At 33.7% G+C, this 12207-nt stretch overlaps 1 protein-coding gene across 2 annotated transcripts; it reads left to right on the top strand.

The window, feature by feature from the left end:
• The first annotated feature begins 1816 nt into the window (after window positions 1–1816).
• LOC111422685 (dynamin related protein 1) lies at window positions 1817–8933 on the top strand. Of its 2 annotated transcripts, XM_023055904.2 has the most exons (7): window positions 1817–2167; window positions 2238–2382; window positions 6306–7660; window positions 7725–7832; window positions 7982–8222; window positions 8273–8484; window positions 8536–8933. In XM_023055904.2, the coding sequence occupies exons 1-7, from the start codon at window positions 2066–2068 to the stop codon at window positions 8590–8592; spliced, it is 2220 nt and encodes a 739-aa protein (XP_022911672.1). In that variant the 5' UTR covers window positions 1817–2065; the 3' UTR covers window positions 8593–8933. The 2 variants fall into 2 exon arrangements, with proteins under 2 accessions (XP_022911672.1, XP_022911671.1); XM_023055903.2 differs by lacking the exon at window positions 7725–7832.
• The last annotated feature ends 3274 nt before the right edge of the window (window positions 8934–12207 follow it).

Raw genomic sequence — 12207 nt, 5'->3', positions numbered from 1 at the left:
GAAAGCAGTATTTAGTCTTCTAGAAGCAGTATCTAGTCTTCTGCCAAAGTTATGTATGTTTTCTCCAAAATATTTTATCTTTTTTTTGCTGTATTTAGACCTGTTAGCAGTATCTAGTCTTTAGAAAGCAGTATTTAGTCTCCACAAAGCAATTTTAGTCTTTAGAAGGCAGTATTTAGTGTTCCAGACGCTGTATTTAGACCTGTCGGAAGTATCTAGTCTTCAGAAAGCAGTATTTAGTCTTCTAGAAGCAGTATCTAGTCTTTCACCAACGTTATGTATGTTTTCTCCAACAATATCTTATCTTTCTTTTGTAGTACTTAGACCTGTCAGCAGTATCTAGTCTTCAGAAAGCAGTATTTAGTCTCCACAAAGCAATTTTAGTCTTTAGAAAGCAGTATTTAGTGTTCCAGATGCTGTATTTAGACCTGTCGGCAGTATCTAGTCTTCAGAAAGCAGTATTTAATCTTCCAGAGAAGTATCTAGTCTTCAGAAAGCAGTATTTAGTTTTTTAGAAGCAGTATCTAGTCTTCTGCCAAGGTTATGTATGTTTTGTTCTTGATACTGACAGCTACTTCTTTCTGGGTGTCTATCATCATCTTTTTGGGAGCCTGTTATTATCTGTACGGATCTTGTACTACCCGGTACCTCATTTCTCAACTGTTACTTTGCTATTGTGCTTATCCTGCATGGGCAAAGTTTCCGTATTGGTGATTTCCTGTCCTGTGCAATAACAAGACAAGTCCATTGGTTTCTTGTTCATATTCTACGCGTTCTTTTATTGAAAAATCATGTTTGGTTTATAATCAATTTTTTGTTTTCTCTGAACAGTAATTTCAGACCTCATGTGGACTTTGAACAATGTAATTCCTGTTTTTTGCTGAAGTCTAGTTTATAACTATTGCAATTTCAGACTTTTTCCTTCAAATTAACCTTCTGACCAGAGTATTCCCGACTATTCCCTTAAGTTTGGTTTTTCACCAGTATAATTCTTAAATTTTTGCTGAAGTACGGATTATGATTATTCCAGCCTTTTTTAAGTTTATTTATATTTCTTTGATTTGGGCGCTCCCGTCCCGCATTCCGCCCAAAATGCTTGGGGGGGGCACTCCGGTTCCCGCACCCTGGCGCTTCATTTGCTAGCGCCGGCACTGCCATCAATACCTCAAAATGTTCATCTGGATCTCTACTTTCATGTTCATATCACTACAGAAGCACACTATGCAAAATAAAAAATATACTGAACATGAACCGTTACAATGTTTTTTAATTTACGATTTACCACATTTTTGGGTATATCTCGAAAACTGGACGTGATGGAGAAAAACTGAAGACAGTTTTAGAAACAGCACAACATTCTACGTTATAAAAAAAATTAATTCATACTAAAAAGTTAATTTCAAAACTAAAACTTGAATGAATTGGTTTATGCAACTTACATTACATATAATAGTTAAGGTAAGAACCACATTTTATAGAATATTGGCAGCCTCTTAGAAATAAATTTGAGTGTAGATTATTTTTTATTTCTATTTTTATTTATTAGTAATAATGTCAATAAGATTGTCGAAATTGACAAAAATAAATATATTAAAGGTGAATTTTAATTTTGCCGTTTTAAAAATTTTAGCCTTATTAAGTATTAGCAAAAAAAGAATATATAATCCACTTATGGTTATTCTAGCAAGTAGTTCCACCGCATTATTTTATACAATAAATACAAAAGTACGTATAGCAATATTTATTTCTTATTTATTTCATTTTTAATAATTTTTTAAATATCCCGCTTTATTGCGTAACATTTTGAAGGCTAGCCAATATTGAAAATACCAAAACCCAACCTCAATTCTATAACCGTCAAGTCAACACAGAAATAATTGTGCTTTTTCGGAAATTACTTGAATTTAACAAGTTAACCCGTTTTTATTAACACGGTTAATTTATTATGGTGATTTCACCATAATAATACACGTCCGTTTAAAAAAAATCGATAGAGACATAACAAAGCCAAATTGACAAAGAGTTGCGTTCGTAAATTGACCGGTTTTAATTTTAACAGACCGAAATGGAAGCCCTAATTCCAGTTATTAACAAACTCCAAGATGTTTTTAATACAGTTGGATCAGATGCCATACAATTACCACAAATTGTTGTCTTAGGATCGCAGGTATTAATATTAACTTACAATTATAGAAAGTTTATTAAATTAAGTTTTAATTTTCTTTATAAAATTTTAGAGTTCAGGTAAAAGTTCTGTTATTGAGAGCTTGGTTGGAAAATCTTTTTTACCCAGAGGAACTGGAATTGTTACAAGACGACCACTTATTTTACAATTGGTTTATTGTCCCAAAGAAGATAAGGAACATAGGAATGCTTTAGATGGTAATGTTTATTGCTTATATAGAATGTATCGAGGTCATATGACTTCATAAATTGATTAGTTAAGAATGTGAAATAGATTTGATAAGCATTGATAAATTATTGAAAAAAAATTTTAATTATGCTTACTTTATATTGGATAGCAATGTTTAATAGCTTACCAATCTTCTCATTGGAATTGTTTGTACTTGATTATTTTGCACATAATATTGGATCAATTTGTGGCAAATTTTATCTTAATTTATTAATATCACTAATTAATTGGGCTCATTTTGGCACTTGTGTTATCCTCATTAGGATAACAGTATCTGAAAAAATTGTAAAAATAAATTAATACATTAATTCCATAATATGCCATTAAGTTGTAAAAATGAGATACTTTGGAACCATCTTTAGATTATTAAATTGAACTGCTATTAATCATGTATTTCATTTTGAAAAATTAAATAAGGCGTGTTTAATCTAGGTGGTATAAATTGCAATTCAAGCAGTTTCTCATTGAACACTGAAACAGTATTCAAAACGCAATTGTCTAACAGTATGTAATATTTGAAGATTTTATTGATTCATGATTCAACCCTGTATCAGTTATACATGGTTGCTTATAGACTTAATTGTTATAGAGTCACAGTTGCTTGAAATAAGAATTAGTCCAGGTTCCCTGAGTTGTTGAAAAATTTAACTGAAACCCATAAGAGAAGCTCATAAGAAAGCTTTTTCATGATGACTTGGAGTTCAACCTCAATTGTCAATTTGAGGTTTGCTATTTCAGACGGAAATAACGAATTTGATTGTTTATCTTGTTAAAAGTGGTAGATGGCATTCAGAACTACTTACGAATCAGCTAAAAAAACATGTTGATCTGAATATTTAAAATAAGGCCATGAAGTCTTCATTAAAAGTACAGGCTGCTAATTGTAAAATTGGTTTAATTTTGGAACTGATTTTTCAAAAACGGTGGTTTATAAATTATTCTATTGAGGTATCTTGGAGCACAAGGCTTTCTTGTTTCTCCAGATTTTTGACGCAGTAAAACTTCTCTCACCTCTTTCTGACGTTTTACAATTGAGATATTACTTCCTTTTCTTCAGTTTGAATTTTTGGCATTTCCAAAACTCTCGAAAACTTTGCATATGATATCTGCGGTATTGGCGGTGTTTAGATTAAACATCAATCTATCCATTATGTAATTTAGCAGTATGTTGGATACAAAAGATTACGCAGCAATACTTGAATTACCCTGCAAGGTTCTTTTTGGCTATGATTTATACTAGGCTGTGAAGGATAACCTGCTTTACTTGTCATTCGCGGCTCTTTATGAACTTGGGGTTCCAAACTCATCGAAAATCTTCCACTATTCTCTGGTATCTTATCTACTTTGCCAACGTCTTCTTTTCTTCTGGGTCATTCTAACTAGTATCCTGATCAAGTCCGAATCTTTATTCAATCGTTCGCGGGCAATCCATTATGAGACACATCGCAGTTTCTTTTACTAGGCGATATTCTTATAACAGCATATCACGACGACCTATCTACTGCCAATGTTCCTTTGTGCAGTGATTAGATGAATGCATGACTAAACACTTCCCAATTTTACTCACTTTTGGCAAAACTATCTTTCCACGATGGATCCATCCCGACGATTTTTTTTTCCATACTAAATCTCCTGTTATCGATAGGCAGACCATCTACATGAGCTGTAGTCCAATGTTAATCTGCTTCTTCACGTTAAATTTCAAGTTTCCTCAATGCCTGTAATGACGACCTATTATATGAGAAAATCGTGCATTGTCCTATAAGACGCATACCTAACTTTGTTAATTGTTAGCATTTTGGCTTGGCAACCAACTTTCTATGTCATCTTGAGTAATCTCAAAGTTCTTGGTTCTCTTGATATCATAGTCAAAAATGTCCCTAACCCTTTACATAATAAATAATTTTCTAAGCGTAGAATTCACGACTCTCCTGACCTGTTATTTCCAAACCTAATTTATATTTCTTTCCTGCTCTACTGCCACGACCTCAAGTCAATGTAGTTATCGACCCAATGCGGTTTGAGAGGTGACAGGCATTCCTGTGGCGTAGTTTCAATGTGCCCAGTCTTATTCGCTACACCTAATCGACTTCCTGTCTTACTTGAAAGTAAGCTGCTTTTATCCGAAGTGTATCTCCTCCACCTTCTCAGCCTTACATTGTAACTTCAGTTTCTTCCCACAGATGAATCATTGATTCTTTCTCGTAATACTTTGTACAGTCCTGTTCTCACTAAAAGAGTGGCATCGTCATTGAATGCAAATATCGAATTGAACTGGATATTTAAAAAATCTGGATCCAATCACGAGTCTTGCGAAACCTCCCTATCTTTTACCTGGCTACAGTAATTGTCCACCACAGAGTTGCATTTCATATTTATTTTTAATCTATTGAGTAGTTATCCTATTATTGGTAATAAACTAATTTGTCAAACTAACTGTTGCAATATTTTTTGTTGGTTAGTTAATCTAATTACATACGTCGTAGATCTAAGTTCTTCTTTTATTCCTGCTTCAACCCTGGGTTTTTGCCTGCTCAATTAATTTTCGACATTCCGCCCTTTCCCGACATCGTCTCCCTCCATCTTCTCCCTCGCCAACGTCTTACTTCCATTGTTTTCAGATCCTCCTTGAGGATCCAACCACACCCTCAATCTCCTGTCCATTGGTTTCTAGTCAAGAACCCTTTTTGGGATTCCGTTATCGCTCATACGCATTATACATATATCCCGAGTACTTTTTCTGCGTAATTAGTTAGTCTATTGTGTTATACCTGATAGAATTTTATAGGATACACATTTTAATCCGTCCCTTTTTTATGCATTGGTTATATGATTCCCATTCTTCAGGCAACTTCTGATATATCCTGATATTGTTGCTTAAATTGCGAATCCATTCCTCTCTAAGATGTTTGCCTCCGTGTTTCAATAGTTCAGTTCTGAATCCATCTGATCCTGGTGCTTTACGGGTTCTTCAAACATTTAATTATTTGTATCACTTCATCATATGTGGGTACTTTGTCTCCGTGTTAGGCAGTATATGTCGTCTGTTCTTGATGGCCTGTATTGTTTATTAAAACTGTTATGTTGTAAACTGTGTCTCCCCACGACTGAATATCTCCGAATATTCGTTATTTTCCAAGATTCGCATTGCAGTTTTCTGTGTGATTTTGACGACTTGCCATCTGCCTCCCCATCTTCTGAGTCTTTGTAAATGTATGTGCCATTTGCGAAAATAATGTTGTGCAGTTTTGCTTTTATCCTCAAAATGCTTACTCTACAGAGATAGACGAAAAACCCAATACTACTTTACCGCCGTTCTTTGGTATCATAAAGCCCATTCCAGGAACACCCACCGATGTTTCCTTCCTGAGTAGCACAGGATGAAATTAGAAGTTACGATTGATCCTAAACCTATTAATACCGTATCAAGGACATGAGAGTAGGATTTGTTGGCAAATCTGCTTACGATTCCTCGAGAGTCTAACTATTCAGTTTCAGTGGGCATTTCTCAGAATTTTGATGCAGAGTAGACATCAGCAACCTACCCCGCGTATGAGACTCATTGCAAACCTTCGACACCCACAAACCAAGGTTATTCACATAAATATTAATAAGCACAGTTTAAGCGATATGTTGACTATCATCATGAATAGTTTATTGTTTTAATTTAGGTCTACGAAGTTTTCTTTTAAAACAATAATGTGACAATCTCACCAATGCATTTGGTAGCTTATTACTGAGCTAAACGCATATTTAATTTTTAATTGACTTTTCTGTATCTTTTAACATACAATTCATATGAACTTTTCAACAAACAAATGGGTTCATAGTGTAATATAAAATTATTTAACCACTACATATTTGTAATTTGTTCTATAATTGTTTCATTTAGGAACAATTGAATTAGAAGACTGGGGAGTATTTCTTCATACAAAATCTCGTATTTTCCGTAATTTCGACGAAATTCGTAAAGAAATAGAAGATGAAACTGATCGAATGGCCGGCGGAAATAAAGGAATTTGTCCAGAACCTATAAACTTAAAAATTTTTTCAACAAAAGTTGTTAATTTAACATTAGTTGACCTTCCGGGTATTACCAAAGTTCCTGTTGGCGACCAACCGGCTGATATCGAAGCGCAAATTCGCGATTTGGTAACGAAATATATTGCGAATCCAAATTCGATAATTTTAGCGGTTGTAACAGCCAATACGGATATGGCCACATCTGAAAGTTTGAAAATAGCTAAAGACGTCGATCCAGACGGTCGAAGAACCCTCGCGGTCGTAACAAAATTAGATTTAATGGATGCTGGGACTGACGCCATCGATATTTTATGCGGACGTGTAATTCCGGTGAAACTAGGTATAATCGGGGTGGTTAATCGATCTCAACAAGATATTATGAACAATAAAAATATTAAGGAACAATTAAAAGACGAAGCAACATTTTTACAAAGCAAATATCCAACATTAGCAACTAGAAATGGTACTCCATACTTAGCCAAAACTTTAAATCGATTATTAATGCATCATATAAGAGATTGTTTACCAGACTTAAAAACTAGAGTTAATTTAATGATGTCACAATTTCAATCACTTCTTTCATCTTACGGGGAAGATATTTCTGATAAAAGCAAAACTCTCTTGCAAATCATTACAAAGTTTGCATCTGCTTATAATTCGACAATCGAGGGGACTGCTAGAAATATAGAAACGACTGAATTATGCGGTGGTGCAAGGATATGTTATATTTTTCACGAAACGTTTGGCAAAACTTTAGACTCCATCCACCCTTTAGCCGGATTAACAAAAATGGATATTTTAACAGCGATTAGAAACGCTAACGGTCCCAGACCCGCTTTATTCGTTCCTGAAGTTTCATTTGAATTATTAGTAAAGAGACAAATTCGAAGACTCGAAGAACCATCTTTAAGATGCGTCGAATTAATTCACGAAGAAATGCAAAGGATAATTCAACATTGCGGAAGCGAAGTTCAACAAGAAATGTTAAGATTTCCGAAATTGTACGAGAAAATCGTTGACGTTGTAACTCAATTGTTACGTAGAAGATTACCAACAACAAATATTATGGTTGAGAATTTAGTTGCTATTGAATTGGCTTATATTAATACGAAACATCCCGATTTTTATAAAGAAATTGCTATGGTTCCTACGATGATTAAATCTGGAGATAATAGAACTAACAGGCCAAAATCTATGTATGGAAAAATTCCAGTTGATGATCCGGTAAGTTTATTAATTTTTTTTGGTAAGAATAAATTTTATGTTAAAGTTAAATTCTTATTGTTAGTCAACAATACAAATCGCACAACCAAGCGTTGATCCCAACGACTTTTTTAATTATTTATTTCACATCTTACCTTCAACAAGTTATAATGAATTCATCAGTTTCGTTCAGGTATTTTTTTTTTGTTGGCGTTTTTTTGCAAAACTAACTATTTACCCAACAAACTAACTCTCAAAAAATTAAATAATAAAATCGATTGCTTGGTTGAGATTTTCACAGTTAATTTTAACACATTAAGTGGTTTTTTAATAAATTATTAGAGGCGTTTACCGACTGACGATAGAGATCCAACTAATTGGGTATCAAACCTAATTCCAAACGAAAATAAAGAAATGCAGAACCACCTAATGAATAATGGTGCTGAAGAAAATTCTCCTGAAGGTGATATAAGATCGGTTTTAAGTCCAGTAAAACCAGTAAATTTATTACCGCAAATACCACTTAATAATAGCAACTTTAGAAAACTTTCTGAGAATGAAGAACATGATTGTGAAATCATTGGTATAAAATTTAAATTTAAAAAGATATAAATACTAAAATATTTTTTCTAGAACGTTTAATTAAATCATACTTTTATATTGTACGAAAATCTATACAAGATACTGTACCTAAAGCTGTGATGCATTTCTTAGTAAATTTCGTCAAAGATAATCTTCAATCTGAGCTTGTTACTCATCTTTATAAAGCTGATAATGCCGATACTTTATTGGATGAGTCTGAACATATTGCTCAAAGAAGGAAAGAAGCGGGGGATATGTTAAAGGTAATTATAAATGTAAATATTTTTTTAATTTAATTATTATGTATTTTTTAGGCTTTACAAAGAGCTGCGCATATAATCAGCGAAATAAGAGAAACGCACATGTGGTAAAATCGATCGAATAAAATCACAAACTAGTCAAATACTTGTTGTGCAGATTACCACCAGTTATTTTCTCAAAAACTTTTAAGAAAATCTTAGATAAAATGAATTTGTTATTGTATCTTTACTGTTAATAAGCAATATGTGTGAACACTACTTAATATATTGCACCAGTTAAATTTGTAAACGAAATTTGTTGATTTAAGTGAATACGCTGAAATATAACTTTTTTTGTTGGTAATATATTTATAGAAAATTTGTTGGTAACCTGTGCGCAAACCAGAAATAAAGTTGTAACAAGTGTGTTAGTCACGATTAGAGTAATAATTGCAAAAGATTGAAACCGATTTTTTTTTCATGATTTAATTCTCTATTTTTTTGTAAGCTTCATAGTAAAATTAAATTTTTTCACGTATTCATTCCTCTCAACATTCATGAAATCATTAAAATCGATGTAGTCACGTATTATTATTGCATTTTTTGTATTATTTGTTTTGTTTTACAGTGATTACATTAAAAAGTAATTATAAAAAGTGTAAAAGTCTTATATTCTTTTGTTTAATTTTCATTCAAATAATTTAGAATCCCTGCTATTAACTATACAACCTATCAATTATTTTTGAAGCTCAACATCTTACCCACGAAAAATAAACAATCATTAATTATTTAACAGTTTTAAAATAACAAAGTTGTAATCTACTTTTTAACTAGATCTACTAAAAGATCAGGATTTACAACCCTTACAATCTGAATTTTAAAAAGGTCGCGCCATACCTGTATAGCAAATCTTTGACATATCTTAATCAGTGCATTAATAGGACCGCGCTTAGTCCGCACGAGGAAAGAATGCTTAGTCTAATTTGGTGTTTAATAAAATCGCATTGCAAATTGGCAGTATACAAGTTTTAAATATCGGTGTCAACGTTACAAGCAGCAGGAACCTCAAAGATGAAGTAATAGCTTAAACAAAAGAAGCTTGATACTTGGTTATCTGAAGGACATACAGCAGTAAAGGTAAAACAAGTATACAGCAGGGTGTTTCACGAGGAATGGTACATACGTTAATATGTTATAAATTTGTTCATTTTAAGCAGAAAAGTTTCTAAAAACATGTGCTCAATTCTCAAAGGTAACAGATACAGCCAGTTAATGCATAAATTGATATCACGGCTATTGTGTAACACTCATTTGTCAATTTTTGACATTTAACATTATTTGGTTGACGTGTCGACTAAATTATTGATAACCGGTTCTGTTCCAAGTACAAGTATGCATTCTCAACGTGCAGGTGCGCAAACTTAGAATGAAGTTGAACAAATTCTTCAGTCGGCAGAACGCAGTCCATCTACCAGTACAAAAAGACTTTCTGCTCGTCTTGGTATTCCTCATGTAAAAGTATACTCATGGCTTGTATCCATCCATGTTCAACCAGTACAACACCTTGAACCAACAGACTTTGCCAGGAGATTGGAATTTTGTGGATGGGTAATATCTAACCGCCGCTTGGTTCCTGTGATACTTTTTACCGATGAAGCTACTTTCACCCGTAATGGAATCAATAACGGTCGAAATGATCACCGTTGGTCTGAGCATAATCTGCATGCCAGTGTTGAAACAAATTTTCAGGTAAAATTCTCTGTGAATGTATAGTGTGGAATGATTGACAATAACTTAATTGCGCCTTTCGTACTACTCGGGTGTCTAACAGTGGACAGATATTTAGAGTTCTTGCGCAATGAGCTTCCAATACTGTTAGAAGATATTCCTTTGGCTACCAGAGCCAATATGTTCTTCCAGCATGATGGTCACTACGGCCCTGAAGTGACGCAATACCTGAACCAAACCTTTGCGGTACGGTGGTCGTGGGGGTCCTATCAGTTAGCCAGGTCTGTCATGGGACCTTAATCCGTTAGATTACGAAATGTGGGGATGGCTGAAAAGCGATGTTTATCAAGTAAAAGTAAATACGAGTGATGAGCTAATCGCTCGTATTACGGCCAGTGTTGCCCGAATCAAGGCACATTAGAATAAATTACTCAGCACAGTGCGTGATATCTTCAAGCCAAGTGCATCGAGTTAGGCGGTGGGATATTCGAACTCTTCCTTTAATGTTGGAATTTCGATTACACATTTAAATAAATCAGTTTATGCAGTAACTGGCCTCCAGTTTATGGAGCACTAGTTTTTAGGAACTTTTCTGCTTAAAATGAACAAATCTATAACATATTAACGCATGTACCATTCCTCATGAAACACCTGTATGTCCCTCGAAAGTCCGCATTTATAGAGAGAAGGGCAGAAAATGCTACCGCATAAAGAATCAGAACGACGGAGATGAAGACGTTAAGATCACTAACAGAATACAATTTGGGGGACCATAAAAGAAGTGAGGGTTTATATCTTTATTATTATTGCGCAGTATCTCATTGGGTTCTTTCCATAAACCTGTTTTGAATATCTGATTATTAAGATTTTCTTTAGGGGAATGTACTGTACCTTGGACAGGTAGTAGATTTACTTATAATACAAGAATCTATAAACTTAATATTTACTCCACTGCAAGGTATACACGACAGATGAGGTTATATTGTAGTGATAGTAAAAATATAGGTTGGGTTTTTGATTTTCGTTATTTTTAACGTTTTTAGTGTCGTAATAAAGCAAATTTTTAAGTTTGTTTAAACTAAGTATTTTCGCTCTATATTACAAGCTAAGTTAAAAATTCTTGCTCAGCTAAGTTCTGCGTCCATTTCTCTGTAATTTAAAAATAACGGCGATGCTTCTAAATATAACCTAATAAAACAAGAATGATTTTTAAAAACGTTATCAATCGTGTACCTTAAACCAATAACATGTTTGACCTTAGACCAGGCCAAGGTAATTACATTTAACCTTCCAGTACTAACATGATTTTTATAACACCAGTACTAACATCTGTTTGTCAGACCGCACCCACCAAAAAGTAAGGTAATTTTACGTACATAAGATGTTAAATCATAAGAATAATATGTTAATACGTTGCGGTAACATGCTCTAAACATAAAAAATTTTTACATCCAGTACACTTATATTTTGTTTTGCGATTCTTTTTTGCGCTGCATAAGAAACATCTACCATACTCTCTGTTTTGCTCTTGGGCAACAGTTTCAGGTCCCATGTTGCAGATTTCTTTTATGCACATTTGGGTTAAATATCGTACTTGTTGAGTTGTTACACGCCTCTTCAGATGATCTGTTACCAAATCAAATGAAACTTTTTCCAGAAAAACTCTTCGAAGAATATTTGCACCAGGATTTCTTGAATTGAACACAGAAAAAGCATTTATGGCAGCTATGATCAATACTCGATAAAAAATTACCATAGGCCACCTTCTTGTGTTTATGGCATAGTTATAGTTGGCACATAATTGGTAGAATGTGTCAACACCATCCTCCGTTTTGTCAACGAAGGACGCTCAACATTTGCTTTTTCCCTGTTCTCACAAAAGTTCTGTATCACAAAAGGGTCCAGAGGGTTGTTTTCCAACGCAAACCTCATTGTGTCATGTGTTATTCATTGTATAAAAAGCTTTAGCATCAACTAAAATAAATATTTAGATGCCATACCTCTCGAGTTTACGTGGAA

This window comes from Onthophagus taurus, chromosome 6, assembly GCF_036711975.1.
Source record: "Onthophagus taurus isolate NC chromosome 6, IU_Otau_3.0, whole genome shotgun sequence".
Classification (NCBI taxonomy): Eukaryota; Metazoa; Arthropoda; class Insecta; order Coleoptera; family Scarabaeidae; genus Onthophagus; species Onthophagus taurus.
The sequence above is the reverse complement of the archived record's forward strand: the minus strand, read 5'-3'. Positions and strand labels throughout refer to the sequence as shown.